The sequence below is a fragment of the Balaenoptera borealis genome (genome assembly GCF_965194805.1).
Source record: "Balaenoptera borealis genome assembly, chromosome: 13".
Taxonomy (NCBI): Eukaryota; Metazoa; Chordata; class Mammalia; order Artiodactyla; family Balaenopteridae; genus Balaenoptera; species Balaenoptera borealis.
The window spans coordinates 5,094,255-5,117,788 of NC_138870.1; the positions used below are offsets into that span (position 1 = coordinate 5,094,255).

Consider the following 23,534-nt stretch of genomic DNA (forward strand, 5'->3'; position numbering starts at 1 on the left):
AAGAAAAAAAAAAGTTTGCACTTGTTAAATCATCACTGATTTAAAAAAATGTTTAAGTATTTTAAAACATGGAAGTAATGGCAGTAGTTCTAGACATGGAGTGTAATATGTGAACACTATCTTTCAGAGCTGATTTAACTGCACAGCTGTGGGCAGGGGTGTTTCTCTGGATCCAGCCTCTGAGAACCTACACTGTTTCTGTCAAATAATAAGTCTGATTACCAGAAAAACCCCTAGATAATAGTAGTGCATTCAGTGATAAAAGTACACCCGTTTTGCTAAATTCTACATAGAATACGGAATCATTCTCTGCTCACGTCCTTCTTTATGAATCTATATAACATAAATGTGGGGCGGGGGAGGAAAGATGAGTTAAGTTCAGCTTTGGGGTTTAATCAGAGATCCCTTGAGTGGCAGATACTAACGTCTTTGACAGTAAACTAAGTGCCTTGATGGCATCCAAACACTTCTCCCCTTAAAACACAGAAAGCCGCTAGCATTTTCTTATGCTATTTTGAGTTTACGGCAGTGTGGACTCACAACAGAGACTGAACTGGGGTGAGAGCTATCCAGATAACACACCTGTGGTACCAGAAACTGCACTGTCCTAGAAATTCCTCCATCCCATGAAGCCATTTCCATCATGAAACCTAAAATAGAACAACAGACTTTGCTGAATTATGAGTTCTGGTCTTCAAACCTACCGGTAGTCCTTTACTGAAAATAAACTGAATTTTCATCGTGGGGCTGCACGTCTTGACTTTTTAGGTAGCTACTTGCCTGTAGGAAAGGCTAAGCCTGAAGGCCAGATAAACTTCTGCAATCCTTATTTCTCCAGGCCAGAGAGGTTTCACATAGTTCGTCAAAACACTTGTAATGATCATTTCTTAAGTCCTATTTTGCCTCCACACAATGAAGCCAAAACAGGTTATTAAAGATTAATTAAACACGTGGTTCTATTTTCTTTTCTTTTTAAGAAAATAAAAGGTAACAGAGAGTAAGCTCTATCAATGTCCAAATATCCTCACATTTCAAGAGGTCTGGAGGGAGTTCCCTGGTGGCCTAGTGGTTAGGATTCCAGGCTTTCACTCCTGTGACCCAGGTTCAATCCCTGGTCAGGGAACTGAGATCCTGCAGGCCGTGTGACACGGCCCAAAAAAAAAAGGAGGGCTGGAGATTTTATTTTGTGATTGGAAAAAGGTAGATAAAAAAGCCGCTATGAAATATTTGCTTGTTAAACCATTTAACTGAGGCACCAGATGACAGGGGTAACTGCTACAATTCTTTCTCCTGGCTTGCTCTACTTTCAATATTTTCAACGAAGAAATATAGGTCGTTGTTGTTAAATATAAGGTTATGTTTACCTTTGACACACTTAAACACAAGTTCTGCTCTCCTTAAGCACCACGGTATAGTCATTTCCTAAAAACAGAAACAAAACAAATCATGTTTTTAACTGAACTTTGTAAAAAAGAAAAAAAATATATATATGGTCAGATCTTAATTTATCTATAATGTTGACCATCCACTTACAGGCAACCATTAGCTAATTTCAGCTAGATTTCCTCTGGTTTTTAGGCATGTAACCTGTTCCAGCTGTTAGACTATACTTGTGGAATGCAAACTAACTGAATTAGCCTAGTCAATATAATTTTAAAAATGAACATTCCCTTAAAACTTTCTACATAATTAACTCTAAAGACATATATGTGACACAGGAACTCCACCTACTTCTCTCAATATGTTAGCATGAATAATTCTATTAAATTGTACAATATTTGAATAAGCAATGCATTAAAATGTTTTCCTTGGGGCTTCCCTGGTGGCGCAGTGGTTAAGAATCTGTCTGCCAATGCAGGGGACACGGGTTCGATCCCTGGCCCGGGAAGATCCAACATGCCACAGAGCAACTAAGCCCGTGCGCCGCAACTACTGAGCCTGTGCTCTTGAGCTCATGAGCCACAACTACTGAGCCCGCAAGTCACAACTACTGAAGCCTGCGTGCCTCGAGGCCGTGCTCCACTACAAGAGAAGCCACCGCAGTGAGAAGCCCTCGCACCGCAACTAAGAGCAGCCCCCGCTCGCCGCAACTAGAGAAAGCCCGCGCGCAGCAATGAAGACCCAGTGCAGCCAAAAACAAATAAATAAATTTAAATTTAAAAAAATGTTTTCTGTGTATAACATGATATTACAAAGTACCAGAAACAAACAAGCACCCTATCCCAGCCACCTAACAAACCAAATGAGCTCTTTTTTGGACGCTCCTTCCTAACCCTTGACCAAGTGAGCACATGCGTGCTGCGAACCAACCAACCCACACATTTTTACTTTTCTGTGCTCATGATCAGCGATTGTGCCATTTTAAATTCTATTTCTTTTCGCTATTATCGAATTACTTTCCCATGCTGCAAGTGTTTGTAACTGTAACAATAAAATATGTTTATTAATTCATTATGGTGATCCTTCCTCTCTTTGGGTATTAGGATCTTTTTTACACTCTTAAAAATCACTGAGGACTGCACTGAGCTTTTGTTTATGTGGATTATGTCTCCTGATATTTATTGCATTAGAAATTAAAACTGAGAAAAATATAAAAATATTAATTTCATTTAAAAACGATAAACCCACCGTATGTTAATGTAACGTATTTTTTTAAATGTAAAGTTACTATATTTTCCAAAACAAAAAAATTTGAGTGAGAAGAAGGGCAATGCCTTACATATCTACAAATCTCATTAATGCCTGGCCTCACAGAAGACATCTGGACTCTCACATCTGCCTCTGCATCAATCTGCTGTGTGATCATACAGCCTCGGGAAGAACTCAGTGACATTCATGCAAGAATGAGAATGCAAAAGGCACAGAGTGTCTTAGTATTATCATGAAAATATTTTTAGTCTTGCTGATCCCCAGAAGGGGCTAGCATCCTGGGGGTATCTTCAGAACACAATTTAAAAACTGCTGTTTTATTGAGTTAATGTATCATAATTTATTTAAATGGCCCCTTATAACTCAATTTCCCCTTTTTGTTAATAACATTGCAGTGGACATATTTATGTATATGACGCATGTGTGTATCTACATCTATAGATGTCTTGTTTTTTGAATAATTTCTTGGGATACTTACTCCTATAGATTAGTGAAATAAAGTTCAAGTTTTTCCCTAAAAGGTAGTATCAATTTACATTAGCCATTAGCAATGTATGCATCATCCAATTTCATCATATTGTTCACAATCATTTGGACACTTAAATATTATTTAAAACATTATTTAACATATTTACTAATTTAATAGATCCAAAACAGTATCACCCTGATGGCTTTTAAAAAATAGGCTTTATTTTTTGAAACAGTTTTAGGTTGACAGAAAAATTATGAAAATGGTACAGAGAATTGCCATACACTCCCACACTCAGTTTCCCCTGTTAACATCTTATATTAGTAGAGCACTAGAAGTGAGGCTGTCTACGTACCTATCAAGAATAAAGAGAACATACAACACAAATGAACTTACCTACAAAACAAAAACAGACTCACAGACATAGAGAACAGACTTGTGGTTGCCAAGGGGGAGGGGGTCGAGGGAAGGAAGGATTGGGAGTTTGGGATTAGCAGATGCAAACTATTATATGTAGGATGGATAAACAACAAGGTCCTACTGTTTAGCACAGGGAACCATATCCAATATCCTGTGATAAGCCATAATGGAAAAGAATATGAAAAAAATGTAAATATATGTGTAATAGTCACTTTGCTATATAACAGAAATTAAACACAACACTGTAAATCAACTATGCTTCAATAAAATTTTTAAAAAAGGAATAAAGAAACCAGACTACATCAAACAATGGCAGGAAAATCCTTTAGCAATTCTAATCTACTTTGGGTTTTCAGCGATATGTACATCTAAAGCAATAGCAGACTATAACAACTGAATTTTTTTCTACATTGTAAAATCACAATTGTGAACTTATAGGAATTCAGGTGATGACACTGAGGTGAAATAACCAACACACACACACAGACAGAGAAACAGAAAGTCCTATCTTTAACAATTGACAGAAGAAAATTATTAAGAGAGAACCTAAAAGTTCATTTTGGAAATGTTTCCCCACCAAATAAGGGCTTTATCCTGTATCATTTAAGGAGCCAGATGAATCAGAAGCCGTTACAAAGAAGCAGCTAGAATCTGATCTTCCAAGTACCCCATTTACCTTTATTGAACTTAATCATAACTGTCAAATTGCCATGATGTCACTAAAGGATTTCTATCTGCAGCCAGTTAAAAATAAAACCCCAAATACATTTTTATTCTTTCTACTGGGTGCACTATTCTCTTTGTAAATGCAGTACTATAAACAAATTACTTAAAAACCAGAAAAAAACCTGAACTACTATTGATACCTTATTATTAACTCAAATCCATAGTGCATGCAGATTTCCCCGGCTTTTACCTAATGACGTTTTCTGTTTGAGGACCACATCCAGAACACTTCACTCTATTGAGTCATTATGTCGCCCCAGGCTTCTCTTGCCCTGAGTTTCTCAGATTTCCCTTGTTTTTGATGAGCCTGAGTTTTGAGGAGGGCTGGTCAGGTATTTTGTAGGACGCCCCCTATTAGAATTTGATGTTTGCATCATGATTAGACAGGAGCTATGGATTTGGGCAGGAAGACTACAGAGGTGAAGTATCATTTTCATCACACCATATCAAGGGTAGATAATCAATGTGATTTACGACTAGTGATGTGAGCCTGGAACACCTGGCTGGGGTGGTGTTTTTAAGGTCTCCAGCCCTGACCTTCCACTCTGTCCTCTATGGGAAGAAATCACTAACTGTGAGCAGCCCACACTTAAGAGGTGGAGATTTTGTGCTCCCCTCCTTGAGGATGGAGTATCTACATAAGTTACTTGGAATTCTTCTGCATGGGAGGTTTGTTTCTTCTCCCCTATTCATTTATTTATTCGAGCATTTGTTTATATCAGTATGGACTCATGGATATTTACTTTATATTTTGGGTTATAATTACCTAACCTTCTCTCAGTCTTGTTCTAATTGGCCTCTCCGGCATTATTCACATTTTTCATGAAACGTGCCAGCCCCTCTCCGGGGCTGAGTGTCACTGAGCTGTCCCAGGCCTTCACCCATCTCTGACGGTCTCTGCGATCTCAGGTCTAGTTATTGCTATTGCTTCCCGTGTAGTTTCCCGGACCCCAGAATTTCCCCTTCGAACTGATTTGGCTGATTTATCTGAAGTACCTTTCTGATCACGTTACACTCCTGTTTAGTAAGCTGCAATTGCTTCCTACTGCCGCATGAATAACATCTAAGACTTTCTTTAGCATTTAAGGCTAATTACCTTAGGACCCAAACTATCTCAGCTTCTATGACTTCTAAATTAAAAAAGTGAGGTTTCACTCCAGCCTGCCTGTCCACCCTTGCCTGAACATGATCTGCAATGCCTGTCACCCACTCCTCCCATTTTCCTCAAGCCATTTCTTCTGCCTAGAATGCCCTCCCCATTCTTCTCATCTGTTGAAACCTGCTCTTCCCTCCCTAACCGTCCTCTCCTTCATGAAGTACTTCGTAGTTCCCCAGCTACAAATGGTGTCTCTGAACTCCCAGAGTACTTTGTTTTTGTTTAATCTCCATGATCACATTTTACTCTGTCTTTTTTTGGGGGGGGGGGTGGGGGGCGGTGGTAGAGGAATAGGTAGGGAGATGGGATCTATGTCTTTATTAAGGTGTGTGCTCTCTAGGGGCAGGAACCACTGTTTATTTACTGTTATTACCGTTATGATGACGCCTCCTGCAATACTGCGCGTACAGATGCTCAAGCACACAGGCTGAGTGAGTGAATCATTTACTATCCGTGGAAATTTAAAAAGAAAGTGACTTCCTCTGTAGCTAGAATTAGGCTTTGAGGGGAAACTACTTTTTTTTCTTTTTCTTTTTGGCTGTGCCTCACAGCATGCGGGATCTTACTTCCCCGACCAGGGATCGAACCCGGGCCCTCAGCAGTGAAAGTGCAGAGTCCTAACCACTGAACTGCAGGGAATTCCCAGGAAACTACTTTTTTGCATCCAAGATACTTTTAAGATTGATAAATAGGGCTTCCCTGGTGGCGCAGTGGTTGAGAGTCTGCCTGCCAATGCAGGGGACACGGGTTCGAGCCCTGGTCTGGGAAGATCCCACATGCCACGGAGCAACTAGGCCCGTGAGCCACAACTACTGAGCCTGCGCGTCTGGAGCCTGTGCTCCGCAACAAGAGAGGCCGCGACAGTGAGAGGCCCGCACACCGCAATGAAGAGTGGCCCCCGCTTGCCACAACTAGAGAAAGCCCTCACACAGAAACGAAGACCCAACACAGCCAAAAATAAAATAAGTAATAAAATAAATTAAATTAAATTAAAAATCTTTAAAAGATTTAAAAAAAAAAGATTGATAAATAAAAGGGGTCTAGTTGCCAAAAGGGCTAAAAAGTAAATCCTCTTTTCCAAGACTCTGGAAGCTTATAAAAATGACTAGAATTTCCTGATGTTTAAATTAAGTTTATAATACTTCTTAGCTTCAAAGTTCAGGAAGAATATTTCCTTGTAACTGCCAACGCTGTTACAAGAGAGCCACGGTGCCTTACGGGAGTACACACATGCGTGGAGTGACGAGTTTTTGTCTTTTGGCTTATTTCTGCCTAGTTTAAAAAAATGTACAGAGGGAGCAAGGTGACTAAGAAATAACCTACCGGCAGCTAAGAGGAAATGCTGATAGCTCTGAAAACTACAATAATAATGTCTTACATTTACATGGAACTTTACAATATACATAATTTGTATCTCACAAAAAACAATTTTTATAAACTAAAAAGGACACTGAGAAAGGTAGAGTGAACCTCTCAAGGTCATGTGACAGTCTGAGACCTGCATTTTTTTCATTTTCTTAACAGTATCTTTTGATGAGAAAAGGTTTTAAATTTTAATGAAGTACAATTTATTAAGCTTTTCTTTTATGGTTTATGTTTTTTGGTGTCTTAACAAATCTCTGCTTAATCTGATACCAGGATTTTCTTTTGTGTTCTCCTCTAGAGGTTTTATACTATTAGCTTTTTTGGCTTAAGTCTATGATCCATTTTAAGTTAATTTTTATGTATGATTGTGAGGTAAAGCTCAAGGGTTTTTTGTTTGTTTGTTTTTTCCTGTATAAATACCCAATTTTTCCAACACCACTGGTTGGAGACACTACACTTTCTCCCACTGAACTGCCTTGGCATCTCTGTTGTAGATCAAATGACCATTTATGCACAGATTTATTTCTGGATTCTTTATTCTGTTCCTTTGATCCACAGTCTATTCTTTTGCCAATGTCACACTGTACTGGTTATTGTAGCTTGCTAAGCTTGTAAGCCTTGAAATCAATTGCTGTAAGTTCCCCAACTTTGTTCTTTTTCAAAATTGTTTTGACTGTTTTAGGTCCTGTGTATTTCATATAAATTTTAGAATTAGCTTTATCTCCAAAATCACCTTATAAGGATTTTGATTGGGATTTAAATCTATAGATCAGTTTGAGGAGAACTGATAACAGTACTGAGTCTTCCAACCAATGAACATAGTATATCTATTTATTTAGGTCTTTTAAATTTCTTTCAGTAACTAAAAACTCAGTTTTGTAGTTGCTAGGTCATTTTTCACAGCATCTTTTTACTTGAAGACATTTTAAGCTTGTCTTCAAGTTCTTTAAACACAGTAATCAACTATTTTATGGTCCGTGTCTCACAATTCCAGTGCCTCAAAAGTCTTTGTGTATCTGTTTTTAGGTTTCGTTGTTTCTGCTGGTTTTCATTTGTGGTGTTTTATTTACTTACCCTTCACTTGCATTAAACATTTTATTGAAGGATCGTATGTGGGAATAAATGCTAAAGTATAACTGAGTATTTGCATCACCTTAAAATGCTACTCTAAAACATAACATTTTTTTGAAATACCACGGAAATAATCAGAATCAAGGAATTATTACTATTCATACTATTATAATAAAGCACTTGTTCTTACGTATAAAAAAGCATTATCTGACAGTAGCTTGTCTTATCTGTAATTTATTGTCATCTATGATTAGCCTTTGAAACATCTCAGGCTAAGGCCAAGGCTAAGCACTACTTACATGAGGATAACCATTGTGCAGTGTGAGCACAGAGCTTCCGAAGGGCCAGCCTTCAGCACCAACAAACAGAATACATATGATCCCACGGTATTAAAGTCAGGATCATGATGGAAATGATGAAAGACTGAAGCACAAGTTAGAACAGGGATAGTTCTAGTGGTTTGACCAAAAGTAGATGGAAAAAATCAAGTCCCTTCACTGCCCCACTTCTCCAAAGATCATCCCCTTTTATCCCTCAATAGCTTGCTTTCTTGCTTTTGGTATGTGTGGTTAATAGTGTGGTCTAGAGCAAATATCTATGAGCCAAATTAATACAAACTCTTCAGAATGATGTGAGTTAACGCAAAGTTTCATTAGTGCTATACAGAGAACACACCAAAATACCAGCTCCGGGCAGGATCCCAGGATACCTTCGAAGTGACAGACAATTGAATTTTCAGATGACATGAACACTCACATTCTGTTTACTTTCGCTTAGCGCTACTTAGCAGCAGGTGGATCAGAAAGGAAACTAGAAAGCTGCAGGCACCTGCACAAATACACACCCAGGTGGTTTCTAAAACCCCCATTTGCCCACACAGAGGCTCCATCCCAAGCACCCCTGTCATTTGTTCTCTGATCGAAACCAGCACCTAAAAAGAATGGCTCTGAGGACTCTAAACCGCAAGCTTTAGATGTCAACAGGGTCACAAGAAGACATGATTTACTGGGTGTCATCGTGGGATGTGGCCTGTAGTCCTGTAAGGAGCTCTCTTCTGGAAGTAACCCTTAGTATATATTATACAGTAGGCAGCGTCTACGACACAGTGGGTCAGGTAAGCACAGAACGCTTTTGACCATGAGTTCTAACTAACAGCCAAGTGACTAAATCTTAGCGTCACATCTGTGAGAACACATGTGAAAGAAATCCATTGAAGGAGCTGAACGGATCATGTGAAATACTTCAGACTTTGGAAATGAGGCAGGAAACTGGGCCTGGCGGCTATACTTTAGATGATAAGTGGGCATGGCACACACAGAGTAAATTCTAAACCTGTGAAATTGAAATGAGGATGCCAGTTCTAATTATGATCGCAGACAATATCTTGTACCTAAAGTTAGTGGCCGCACTTTGACTACCCAACCTGAATCTTCCAATTAGAGTAAGGCTGAACTGCAGAGGTGATTAACTGGTATATACTTTTAGGCCTTCACTGTGTGTCTTAGATGGTAGATATAAGAATTATTTCCTGGGTTTATGTACCCCTGAGGGAAACTGCAAGACTATCCTTTATCTCGAGCTTGTGCCTCGGAGGTTCCTGAAACACTCATATTAATCGGTTTCATAAGCATCATCAGAAGGTGAGAAACGGCAGTCTGGCTTTCTCATTTTTTACATTCAACAATCGCTTTGGGAAACTATTTGACTGGATCTACCAAAGCTAAACAGGTGTCTGGCCTACCGTCTACCAATTCCATGCCTAAGTATGTATCCAACAGAAATGCCAAAACATATGTTCTAGAATGTTCACAGCAACATTCGTCGCAATAATCAAAACCTGGAAACCACCCGAATGTCCACAAACAGTAGAATGACTAAATAACTGTGGTGCAGTCATGCAATGGAACGCTGCGTAACAATGAGAATGAGCAATCTACAACCACAAACAGTACTATGGATAAATTTCACACACACAATATGGAGTGAAAGAAGCCAGATACAGGAGTATGTACGATAGGATTCCACCCACATAAATTACAAAAACACACCTAACTAATCTGTGCTTTTCAAAGTGAAAACAGTGGTTACCCTTGTGGAGGGAGGGAATGTGGGTTAAGCGATGGGAAGGGGCGACACTGGGGTGCTGGCTGGTGACGTCCTGTATCATCATCTGGGTGTTGGTGTTCAGCTGGCGAAGATGTGAGCTGTATATTTATGTGTGCTTTTCTTTATGTGTGTTATATGCTAATAAAAGGTTAAGAACAACATCTGCATCAACCACAATTATAACAACTAAAACCCTTCAGTCCCAAATGATTCAACAAGTTAACAGCACACAAAAAAGGAAAGGTCAGGAGCTCAGGATTCATGACCTGCAGGTTCATTCCCCGTCTATCAGGTTAGACTGAACTCCAGGATGACAGTGTCTTCAGATCACAAAGATCTACAGAGATAAAACCGGTAAGAGCAGGATGTCTTCCTTCTTGCCGATAGATTACTTTTTCCTTTCCTGTTTTTTTAAACTGCAATTCATTTCTACAGCTGTTTTTATCAACCCTGGGACATGGACTGTTTCCGACACTGTCATCATTACCTTGCACACACTGCAATATGGTAACTGAGAGTCTGGCAAGTCTGTTTGCTACAGGAAGAAAACAAGAGCCGAAATGCTTTGGGATCCTTGCACGAAAGCTAAGACAAATACTGCCTCTATATCCTGTGCAGTGTTGTCTGAGTTTGTAGAATAAACCTCTTGACCTGAATGGATGTTTAAATACGACTGATGGGAGGATCGTGGCTCAATATACTTTCGTGAATTAAAATGGACACTCTGGAAACAGACTTAATGTTCTGCAGCTGGCTGTCCCAATTTAAAACATGTAACCTTTGTGACACTGTGGGAGAGGGCACGCTATAGTATCAGATGTCTGGAAGTAAATCCGAACTTAGTGACTTTTGGAAACACTGTTTTTGAGGTTGTTTCCCACCTACATATAACCATTTTTATAAACTGGTTAACCAGGAGTCCAGCTGCAGGAATGTTTGGATGTTTCCGTGTGGCTGGAATTCATCACAAACTTTCTTTGTCACTCCCCAAAGACTCTTTTATAGATGGACTAGTTAGTGACGTTAACAATGGCTAAAAATTCCTGATGGGACTAGAACTTTATAAAGCTACAGTGGGAAAAACAAAACAAAACATGTTGGTCAATCTCTCCTAATGCCGTATTAGGTATGACTGAGGCTGAGAAATTAAAAAGGTTGATGCAGCTTGCATCTGATGGAGCCAGAATTCTTTTAATCAAAACGATAGTGTGGGGCTTCCCTGGTGGCGCAGTGGTTGAGAATCCACCTGCCAATGCAGGGGACATGGGTTCGAGCCCTGGTCTGGGAAGATCCCACATGCCGCGGAGCAACTAGGCCCGTGAGCCACAACTACTGAGCCTGCGCGTCTGGAGCCTGTGCTCCGCAACAAGAGAGGCCACGATAGTGAGAGGCCCGCGCACCGCGATGAAGAGTGGCCCCCGCTTGCCGCAACTAGAGAAAGCCCTAGCACAGAAACGAAGACCCAACATAGCAATCAATCAATCAATAAATAAATCTTTAAAAAAAAAAAAAAACGATAGTGTGTCTGGTAAAAATACAAATGAATTGTAAGTGGGAAATCATTTAAAATCATCTTGTCTTATATGGAATTGATTTTTTTGTGTGTGTTTATATAGAGTATTGCATTTAAAATGAGGTGTCCTATAATGTGATGAGTCTAAGTGGGGACTGAGTCACTCTAAAAAGTACAATATCAAATCTTTCATCCTGCGCTTTACGATACAGTATTTATACACATCTATTATTTTGGTAAATAACTTTTAATAATCGATGATCAAACTTCCTTCCTTTCACAAGCTGTACTTGCCAGTTAGCCATTTTGCTTTTTAAAAACAAGCAGGCACCATGTTGCTGACATGGGTCCTTCACCACGTTGGCCACTGGCTCTCCCAGGACTTGCCTGCACCCGTTTGTTTTGAGGCTGCTTTGCTCCTCCAGACTATCTGAAGTTGAATTTTTAGTCTCTGCATTATTTCTACAACTTATCCCTTCTAACTGGTTTTTATGTAGGTAAGGGAAGAAAGCAGGAGAGAAAGCACACAGTCATGGAAAGAGATTTTTTAAATTAAAAACGTAAAATAAAGTTCAGTACATCGTAAAATGAATGAATGATTATGCCACATTTTAGTCGTAGAAGCCAGTACTTGTATTATCCTAAGAGCATCCTTGAGAAAATGTTAAAATGAGGCTGGCTTCTTCCTGTCATCTAGCTTCTCTTTCTATTGCCTATTAATGCCTACTCAGAGAATGCAAACTAATTTTAATGTTAGCCGAAGCCAAATACAAATGTGGAGGTAAATCTAAAGCTACGTAAGACAAAAATAGACGAGAAGGGGGAGGATTAGGGGCACCTGCCTTATCCAAAGCTAAAAATAAGTCTGACTTTCTAGTTTACCTACTATAGGATAATGCTAGAATTCTTTTGAACATATATGGTTAAGGATTATTCACTGTTTTATGTTATATGTCACTCAATTCTATTGATGACATACAGGAGATGCAGCTAGGAGATGCAAAGCCTCATTAGTTAAACAGAAAAAGTGTTTTTAAAATGTAAAGTGGATTATTATTATTATACAATATTTTAACATTTTCAGAAAACGTTGGTATTTTTCTATCTGCTTACCTCTGACATATCATGCACCAGCAGGAGAGGAATACTTATTGTTGTGATGTCATGGGTGCAGCAAACCTTGAGTATGTTTCGGAGACCCATAATGGCAGGGTCCCGAGCAGTGATGTTTCCCGATTTCACGTTGTCGTCCACACAAAGATGGAAAGCAACATGTATTTCTGAGAGATTAGAATGCCGAGTAATGTAAAATTCTCCTGTGAACAGCAGATACAATCATGACTTTCAAATGCATCACATGACTTTCAAAAGTCACACTCATCAGTGGGCTTCATAAACAACTGTAGTGGGCAGCCAATGTGCTGAACCAGCAGAGGTGTTATCAGGAACCTGTGTTGGACTCAGGAAGCAAATATAATTAGTGCTCCTTCATTCTTGGAAAGAAGGGTGATGAAAAAAGAGGCCAAATTTACCTTAGGTTCCTAAATTGGTATGAAGAGACCACCAAGCTTATTTACTCATAAGTAGGTCAAATGAGTACTCATCATCGCTATTTTGATGTAAATGCTCAAACGTTGTACTTAACTCAAACTTAACATGTAAGAACAGGCTACTTGATGACCTGTCTTCCCTGCACCCTGAACCTGCTTCTCTCCGTCTTGGTTTATGGGTCCAGTCCCCCTCCCGTTAGCTGCACAGGACAGAAACCCAGGAGTTGCCCTTAATTACTTTCTTTCTCTCACTGCCTCTTCCCCAATCCAATTCACCACCAACTATTTTCAGTGTATCTGCAACATATACCTCAAATATCTCAAATCTGAGCATTCCGTTTTTATTGCCATCACCCTATTTCATGCTACCATCATTTCACTTAGGTTTCTGTAATAGCCTCTTAATTAACCTCTGCTCCTATTCTTGCCCACCTACACACCACATCCACATTTGCAGTTAAAATGATTTAAGTATAAATCAGATTATATCACTCTCCCATTTAACGTGGCTCACACGACACTCAGGAAAAAATCCAAACTCCATCCTCTTGTCTCATCCTCTGCTCCTGCCTCAGCCACAGAGACTCTCCTTAAGATCTTCAGACACACAGGGCTTGTTCCCGATCCAGGGCTGCCCCCCGAGAGAGGCTTTCCCCCAAGATTCTTGTCGACTGACTGCTTTTCGCCAATCACACCTCAGAGTGAAGGTCACCTCCTCCCAGAGGTCTTCCTTGACTGACCCATCTGACTGATACAGGACTCCCTCACCCCTCACTTACTCTCTTTCACATTGTTCTATGTTCTTCTAAGCACTGAAATTCTTCTGTTATTTGTTTATGAGGTTATTTTAAAGGGACCACTGTTTACACGCTGTGACTGTAGGGATTTTTTTCTCTCTTGTTTAATGTTCTATCTCTGGCACATGGAACAACAGGGCCTGGTACATAGAAGGTATTCGGTAAACATCTGTTCACTGAATGGGAAACAAACGTTTTGGACTGAATGCCGGCGCAGTGTTTATCAAACCTTAACATCCAGGCTTTCTACAATCACTCTATTTTCTAGGTAGCCACGTTAGCCATTGGCTTTTATATTCTGCAGTTTCTGTCAATATAAATAAATAAAATATATATAAAATATATATAAAACTATGTTTTTATAAACACACCTGCCTCACTGGAAAATCTGTTACGTCCTTCTAGGAAAACTCTGCTCTTCTAAGAACTATTCTTCTATCACTAACCCACGTCCTCACAAATTCTGCTCATCCTGGCTTCAAAGTCCTTATCTTAGGATTTTACTTATATTTACTTATAAACCTATAGTATTTTTGAAGTATTGAATATACTTTGGCACAATGTTTAATCATTTCCAGTTACTAGTGTACATAAGCTGTGCCCATGGATGCCACCGAAAGGCCCCAGGCAAAGGTCTTTTTTTTTTTTTTTTTCTTTAACTTATACAATAAAAGAAAGAACTAGATAAGCAGTAAAAGAGAAAGGCCAGGGACTTCCCTGGTGGCGCAGTGCTTAAGAATCCGCCTGCCAATGCAGGGGACACGGGTTCGAGCCCTGGTCCGGGAAGATCCCACATGCCGCAGAGCAACTAAGCCCGTGTGCCACAACTACTAAGCCTGCGCTCTAGAGCCCGTGAGCCACAACTACTGAGCCCTCGTGCCACAACTACTGAAGCCCACGTGCCTAGAGCCCGTGCTCTGCAACAAGAGAAGCCACAGCAATGAGACGCCCGCACACTGCAACAAAGGATAGCCCCAGCTCGCCAGAACTAGAGAAAGCCTGCGCGCAGCAACGAAGACCCAATGCAGCCAAAAATAAATAAATTAATTAAAAAAAAAAAAAGAGCGAGACAGGCCAGTGACAGATCTAAACAAACCAGACAAAGGAAAAGTAAAAAAAAAAATTGTCCGGCGAGGAGTAGTATAGCAATTTCCCTGGCAGGCAATAAAAGACGCAGACTGCTTATCAGAGACCCAGTATATCCAATGAAGCGTCTCACCTCTTGAACTCCTACTGATGGTTCACATGATGGTACTCATAGCATTAAACATGGGCTAGGGTCCAGGACTGAGGCTGAGGACTTAGTGGACAAGTCAGGTGCTCCTAATCCCCAAACTGGCACTGCTTCGTTTGACCTCAGATGACCGGTCCTGGGCCTCATTTTACCCGTTAGTAAGATGGGGGTCTCGGAGCTGGCAGTAGTAATCAAAATAACATAATATGGTAGAAGAAGGACCAGACTGGGTGTTAAAAAGATCTGGTCTCTAGCATTTATTGGCGGAATGATCTTGGGCAAATCAATTCAACTTACAGATCCTCTGTACTTCGTGAATTAAATGGGGAAAATAATGCCTGACTGCTCTCCTTAGAAAATCGTTTTGAGAATTAGATGATATAAACTACAAATACGTAGATAATGATAAAGCAAACCCACTGGTTAAAAGATACATAAATCAAACTTTTTCTCTGCAACTTCAAACTCTAAAAGCATTAGTGATTTGGATCTGTCTCACCTCCTGTACACTTCCTGGCCATGCAGCATCCTTTACCCAATGGAAATTCAGATGCTATCAGCATAGCTAAGTGGATCGTCACTACTTCTTTTCTAATGAGGACTTCTGACATAGTCTCCTGATTTGCTGGTAATAATGAGATACTAACCTATAGGCTTTTTCCAAAAAGGAGCAAGAAGGAAAATAAATACAGCAGTAAAGAGTTAAGTTTAAAAAAAATCAGACGTTGGTACCTCCGGAACAGATAAGATTGGCACACTTTAAGAAAGCCACAAAATATAGATGATTTAAATTATGGATCTACAAAGAGAAATACAATAAATCCTGTCTCAATGAAGGTATTTTTAGATGGAGCGGAGGACAGTTTCCTGTTCCACAAAGTGGAGGAAACAGCAAGTGGTGATGCAATCCTGCCACTAACATTATCCGCTAAGGTGGGCTCTCTGAGGTGGGAGCATATTCGGAAGCTGATGACCACAAGCGAACTGGCCAGGAGACAAGATGAGCACCAGGATTGAACGGAATGTGACCTATGTGTAGAAAATCTGGGGAAGGAAATGTGAGGAAACAAACTTGGTTGTTTATGAACCTGCAACATTTACCAACTGGTTGAAAAGACTTTATACTTATAACGTCTATACAAATAGGCCTTCCCTGTTATGCCCTGTCGTACAAACACTACTAAGGATCATCAGAGTGTATTCAACCTGGAAGAGGATCATGAGAGTGAATTTCCAGTTGATAAACAATATATCCAAGAATAATAAAGCAGATGAAAGAAATGGAAAGCAGGAAAATTTATGGGGAAATGGCAATAAGAAAGATTCTAAATCAGATGACCCATGTTCTTTCCACATGTTCAATTGTTTACATCTCCATTTACTATTGTTTATTTCATAGTAAAAATTATTTCTTGGTTCATTTAAGAAACTAAGAAACAATGTATAAAAGAGGACATTTGAAATAGCAAATAATGGTTAGACTTATGCAACTGCTTGAGGAATTTTTCTTGTATGGATCCAGGAAGAGTCAGTGCTACTATAAGAATAAAGATTTAATTGCAGAACACTGTGACAGTGTGTTTATAGATGATAGATACAATGTTCTAAAGTGATACACTGACCAACAAAAATGTTATAATGTACACCATAAGAACTTATGTTTCAAATCTATGATTTCAATGTATGTGATTATAAGAAAATTGCAGTTTAAAGTAAAATAATACTTACCAGGTAAAATATTTAAATAGTTTCTATCTGCATTCTTAGTCTTATCATCACTTCCTCCATCTCGGTTTCCAGAATCTATTCATAAGGTAATGCAACGGGAAAGAACACAATAACATATGAAAACACATTACTACTACTATTCCCCAAACAACCACAACAACAGCAAAAATTTACTAAGGATCTCTAGGTGCCAGGTAGTCAGATACATGCTTTACATGGATGGTCTCATTTAATTCTTACAAAACCCCTCTAACCACAACCCTATGAGGGACTAGCGTTCTCTTCACGTTATACACGAGAACAGAGGATGAGATAGGTTAATTCACTTAACGAAGAAGGCACAGATAAGTGGAGGAACCAGCTCTTGATCCCACATACTCAGATTCCAAAGCCTGTGGTCTTGACCACTTTAGACTTGCCAATCCCCTATTTTTCATCTGGGAGGTTCAGGGCACTAAGTTAGCTGCACATAAAATAACTTCATTAGACAGTTGTGGGGTGGCCATCTTTATTTTTAGAATCTGAGTCACTGCTGTTGACATAACTTGTTCGGGACGACAAGCTAATGGTTAGCAGCACCAGGAATCACTTGATATTCAGCCCATTCCTGAAATCTGTTACTTCTTACCTAACACTATATACAATTTCTTTCAAACAGACAGGTGAGATTCTGTTTCAAATGGAATATTTTTTTTCAGATATTCAATCGCTTTTCTTTCTTTTTAGAAGGCATGATATTATTTTGAAGGATAAATGTTGGTAAAATAAGATATATCACATTTGATCATTCATTATTATGGTTGAACACAAATTATTTTATATATGTACATATATTTTTAATATAAGATACATCTGAATTTTATAAGAATTCTATGAGAACTGAAAACTGCGGGATGAATATTAGCATTCAAAGTAGCTATCTTTAAGAGGCTGTATATTTACTCAAATTAAATATAAAACTATATTGAAATGGCCTTCAACATCAGAAAATCACTTGAAAACAGTCAGAACTTAAAATGAGTAAACTGAAAATACCAAGGGAGACTTATGGTTTCAAAAAAGTTCTGAAAAAAAGTAACCTAATATTTTTACCCACTGACTACTTTGAGTAATTGATTGACAACATCATACCTTGTAAATGCGTATATTTTATAAATAGACAGAGGGAGAGAGAGGCATAGAGAGAAGGCTCTGTGTTGCCAGAATCCACATGTAATGTAACAGTCTGATTCTCATACAGACCCATGTAATTGATAGGCTTTGAATAAATGTCTGCTCACAGCGCAGAAAACAAAAAACGATAAATGAAGACTCTAATTTTGTTCACATGGGATATCAACAGACAGAATCCCTACTAAGTAAAGAAAGAACAGTTTATAGTCCATCTCCCTTTCCATGTTTCAATGGTAATACCTTGTAATACTAAGAAGACGGCTAAATTTTTTTAATGTATATAAAACATGTACAAAAAATGAAATTGCTTTTGGCTTATCATGAACCACAGAAATATAAAGATGCTGATATAATAAGCACAGTGAGAAAAACAATGGAATGTCTTAGAATAGACAGTACTTGCGTATCAGGATGTAAACGTGTAGAACAAACACGTGGGCACGCTCAGAAAAGGAAAAGATGGAGAAAGTATTTTCACAAAACTCTTCTATAACAACACGCGGGTTCCTCTAAGAAAGTAGTGTTTTATAAACCTACTTGTTTCACTGACTCACTTAAACCACAAAATAGTTGCTTGAACAAGAACAAAATACTACCATGATGTACACACGTTGCCTTAACCGTATGTGGTTTAAAAACTTCCTCTCATAAATAAACTTTGCGTCCTCCGCCTTCTCCCACACCTGTCATGATCTCAATCTTCATGCTTTTAGTTACTACTAAGAATAATAGTTGAATGTGTCTGATCACATCCTTGCTAGTTTGAATGAGATGGAGGAAGGAGATGGCAGAAGAATAAGAGGACAGACCGTAATTTTCTGAAAGGTCCTTCGTTGGGATACACTTCCACACTGATTTCCTAAGACTCAGCCTGTCTCTGTTGTATGTGACAGACATTGCCACTACAAAGCCATGGTTACCAAGAGTGGAAATACAAACTGGTGGGGCCGCTATGGAGAGCAATTGCTGACACTATCAAAATTACAAATGTATGTGCCCCTTAGCTCAGGAATTTCTCTTTACGAATCTATTCCATAGATATGCTCAGTCATGCATGACGATATATGTGTAAGGTTATTCATGCGTTATTACTTATAAGAGCAAAACTTTGGAACAGATAAAATGTCTATCAATAGGGAACTGATCACTAATGGGATATCCTGCAGTGGAACACCATCCAGCAGTGAAAAGCTCTAAGGATGCTCTTTCTGTACAGATATGAAATGATGCCCAAGATAAACTATTCAGTGAAAAAAAGCAGAGGACAGAGAAGTGTGCAGAGAAAGTTGCCATTTGTGTGAAAAGGCAAAATACATAAATACACACATACACCCGCTCACCCACACACACATAAATAAACATGTCCGGAAGGTACGTGTGACATAGCACTGGCTGCCGCTGAAGTGGGAAACTGGATGGCTGGTGGACAGTTACAAAGACTTTCACTGTATGCTCTTTTGTACAGTTTGAATTGTGAATCTTCAGATTGTTTTACCTATTTTAGAAATGATTAAAATATAAATAAAACTTTTTTTTTAAATCTACTGAATAAACACGAAAACTACCGTGACTGCTAATCAAGTTGAGCCTAGAGAGCTGCATTCTAGAATTCTAGCATCAAGAGAATGGGAGGAATTCTTCATGGGATAGAGAACAAAGACACCAAGCAAAGATACAGCAGTCTCTCTCTCTGTTTACTAAAAAATACAAAACATGTGAACCCAAAGTATATAAGGGTTTCTTTGAAACACTGCAGTTGCAAAACAAACAAACAAGACAGACATCCAAAGTACCAGAAGCAGATTTAAAGGTTTGACCAGCAACTGTTTAAAAACCTGCCGCATTTTATTTCCTGGGCAAGACATCAAGTTTCCATAAGAAACAATAAAACACTGAGTATGCACTCAAGCCAGATAAGAGCATGTATTATAATTTTATGCCTGTGACATAATATGAAATGTCAGAAAAATAAGAAAAACACACCTTATGTATATTTTTAAATGAATACTACCCTTATATTTAGCTCCTAACTAAACAGACTTATGGTACCAATTTAATTTTTAAAAAGACTACTTTTTAAACTTTCATTTTTCAATTAAAGATAGCAGAACTACTCCATAATTTGAGTCAGAGTGTTTTCTTTTATGTCTTCCCTAAGGTCTCCTTATGCAGAAATAGAAATCTTCTGAAGAAAAATGCCATGAACTTCTTCCATAGCTTTAAAATCAACTTCCAGTAAATTTCCTAGAAGGATGTTTAGATTGTGGATAAATATAGAAAAAGCAGGACACATTTCTAAACATAGTAATTTTTTAAAAGAACAACCAAAACCAATTCTTGTAACTGACGTCGTGCTACCTAAGTGGATCAAAGATGGAACATATAAAAAGTGTATATTTTGGGCTATTTACCCTATGATTTCAATGTCCTTTATAGTACTAATTATATCCATTTTAGAGATACAGAACTTGGATCAAAAGATCACCAACTTTCCACTGAGTGCCTACTTCAAGTGTAACTATGGGATTGAATTTTAAAAACAGTTTTTCTAAGGATCTTGAACAAAATCACACAAACAAGGAAATTAAGAACAGAATTCAAGCTTCTAAAGACCTTGAATTTTGTTCTTAATTTCTTTCTTGCATCTTCCCACCAATACAACTTTCTCTACTTCAGATGGCCCGTATGCTAGGAGAGCGCTTAGGGACAGAACATCCTGAGAGTGAAATTTTAAAAAATGTGAGTTTCACTGACCGTGTGATTCTTTCAGCTTGCTCCTGCGCTGGGTTCTGGCATAAAGTACCACCTGCTGGACAACCTCCAGCTGATCTTCAATTCGGGGAAAATGAAAGTCAGTGCATTCTTGGCAAACTGTGGCGAAATCTAAGGGACCCAACACAGTTATGAACTTCTAAAGGTGAAGTATCAAGTATTTAGTATTTACTTACAGACAATGAGATCTAGCGGAAAGAGAATACAGCATTCACAAGGACGACTTCTCATACTTGTCCTTTCAATTATGTCTTACTAAGTCAGGGGACAACAATTTGGTTTTGATCAGAAACTTAATCTCTCAATCACCCAAAAGAGTAAACAATAGGCAAGGAAATTTTAATATAAGTCCAAACCTTCTTTAAATAATATATACTTTGATCATAATCCAGTCCCCAGAAGTGCTAAGTAATATAAGGTTCTTTTATTTATAATAGAAAATAAACTCTATTCAAGCGTCTTTTAAAAACAGTTATACATTTGAATATACTTTATACATTAAAATTTTGTTAATAATCATAAAACATTAATTGTACTAAGAGGGAAAGCAGAATTTTACCTAGCATATTTAAGAAATAGGTTATTTAAAAAAAGAAAGAAAAAAAGGACAAATGGATGAACTAAAATTCACTGAGTCAGGATCTGCTCCTTTTTGAAAAATACGTTTATATCTTGATTATTCTTTTTGTTATACCTTGAAACAAGGGTCCTGTAAGAGTATGATCTACAATGTGATAGAATTTTAAGAAAAATGAAATACCCTGAAGCACCCTAGGCCTGCTAAAGTATGAAACAAATCTCAAATGGCAGTGTCTGGGTATGTGTGCTGTTTGGTCTACTTGAATACTGGGGTGACTCAAGCCTTTTTTTTAAGTTTTTCACTAATTCCTTTCTTTTTAGAATGGCATTAAATGTAGAACTTTAATGGCATAAATATGCATAATGCTAACTTACCCCTTTTAATACCACTGTATGAATTGATTCGGTTATCCACTAGCAACACCAGGCCACAGAGGGACGTGGAGTAAAGCGACAGTGCTGTCTGCAGTCGGTGGAGCTTCACACCACTTCGGTGGCTCCTCTTGTGCTTACAGAAATCCAGCATATCTGCTCTCAGCAACCTCAGGTTATGCATGGTCTTCAACTGGGCTCCTGGGGGTAGGCAACAGGCCCAGAGAGATACTTAGACAGCTGCAGAAAGCCAGCAGGGCAGGAGGCAAATCTCTGCGGCAAGAATCCAGATAAATCTGTGCTACGAATAATTAAAATGGGCCTTGCAATTTTCTATTTGAATAACTATTAACATTTCATCTTTCTATTTGCAAAGAAATAATATATGAGCTAAAATAGAAAACTCATAGCCAATAAACTATAGGCTTTCTTGGAGCAGAACACAATTTTTAATAAAAAGAACCTGGGTATATTCTACTCGTATGCTAGGGATTTTTCTCTTACAGCGTTAAAAAAAGTTTCACAGGTTACAATACATTGTGACTGCAAAAAATTAATATACTTACCTAAGTGAATGGTAAAACTTTCTTCTAACTTTCTCTGTTCCTCATAAATCCTTCCATTTGCTTCAGCGGATTCTCTGAGCTGACTTGGTTGAACTTTAATTTCCTCACTGAAATTGAAAAAATTATTGATATGCTTTTTTTTTTTTGTATGTTTGTCAAAAACCTTTCCTAAAGGAAAGAAAGCTTTACAGTGAAATGAGATGAAACAGCAGGAAGTAGCACTTAGTTTATTCCTAAATTTATCCTTTATCCATGGGGACAAGTAAGATCATTAACACAGGTTGTAAAATTCCTACTTATTCTTTCATTTCTTTGGTTATTTCTTTCAGTAAGTGATGCATATTTTTTTAGTCATTACAATATCGATTCATATGTCATCATTTAATATTTCTTAGTAGCCTAAGAGAATGATTAAATGAAATGACTAACATTAACATGTTTAAAATGACATTTTAATATATCCTATATCAGCCTTAGGGCTGGTGAAACTAGAAAATAAGTGAAGTGATAGAAATGAAAATTAAAAATTAAAATGTCAAATAAATGTCAAATAATAAAAAAAGATGAAGCTCGTTTTGATGTATTCATATCCTCTCTTTTTTTTTTTGTTTTACCATTTCCTGTTTTTTCACCGCCAACAGTCTCCCATTAAAGGACTTCTCTCTTTGCTCTACTCTGCCCTTGCACGTCCGGAAAAGGTTTCCATGGAGGCACCAGAACTGTACAACTGTTCAATTCAAATTTCATGGTGAGCTGAAGATGGTATAAGTCTGTAACAGTCATCCACTCCCCTGACTACATTTTTGGGGTAAATCCAAACAGTCTCATTAGCGTCACTGATTGACTTCATTAGTAAATATGGCAAATTTAAACCCCAAAGTAAATTCATATAAATTTATATTAATAAAATATCCTCATCTTAGGACACAGAAAGCCACAAGAGAATGATGTTCCCATGTTAACAGCAAGAAAAGCCCAGATAACCTACAAGGTCATAATTTTTCTGGAGCTCATCAGAGATTTGAGGTAACAAGGCAACCAAGAAACTAAATTCTAAAGTGTGACATGCTTTAGAAGGAGAGACAGGACACACAGATAGTTTTCAGTTTGGGCAGAGCACAGTAGAAATGGGTTGCTGTAATGTATGTAAGAGGGTAAGAAGAAATCAGCTAAAATTTTAACAAATTCTTGAAGGTCAAGTATGGGCTAGCAGGTCCATTTAGAACAGCTACGAGCTCCAGGCACCGGGGGACTTTGCATATGCTCTTGCAAACTCTTTCCTGTTGGC

The 23,534-nt window shown here is 38.3% G+C and overlaps 1 protein-coding gene across 7 annotated transcripts in view; it reads right to left on the reverse strand.

Annotated features, from left to right (window-relative positions):
• Positions 1-23,534, reverse strand: part of FERRY3 (FERRY endosomal RAB5 effector complex subunit 3) — a 55,391-nt gene that overhangs the window by 17,820 nt on the left and 14,037 nt on the right. For 4 of the 7 annotated variants that reach the window (XR_014233249.1, XM_082349985.1, XM_082349990.1 and 1 more), the window contains 7 exons: positions 22,247-22,353; positions 21,684-21,881; positions 20,712-20,840; positions 16,785-16,859; positions 12,589-12,791; positions 1,365-1,422; positions 583-650 (listed from right to left, as the gene is read on the reverse strand). Coding sequence is in view for 6 of the 7 variants with exons in the window: in XM_082349985.1 (XP_082206111.1) it covers positions 583-650; positions 1,365-1,422; positions 12,589-12,791; positions 16,785-16,859; positions 20,712-20,840; positions 21,684-21,881; positions 22,247-22,353 (838 nt within the window). In the remaining variant the exon portion in view is untranslated. The remainder of the gene's footprint in view (positions 1-582; positions 651-1,364; positions 1,423-12,588; positions 12,792-16,784; positions 16,860-20,711; positions 20,841-21,683; positions 21,882-22,246; positions 22,354-23,534) is intronic. The other 3 variants (XM_082349987.1, XM_082349989.1, XM_082349988.1) reach the window with 3 other exon arrangements.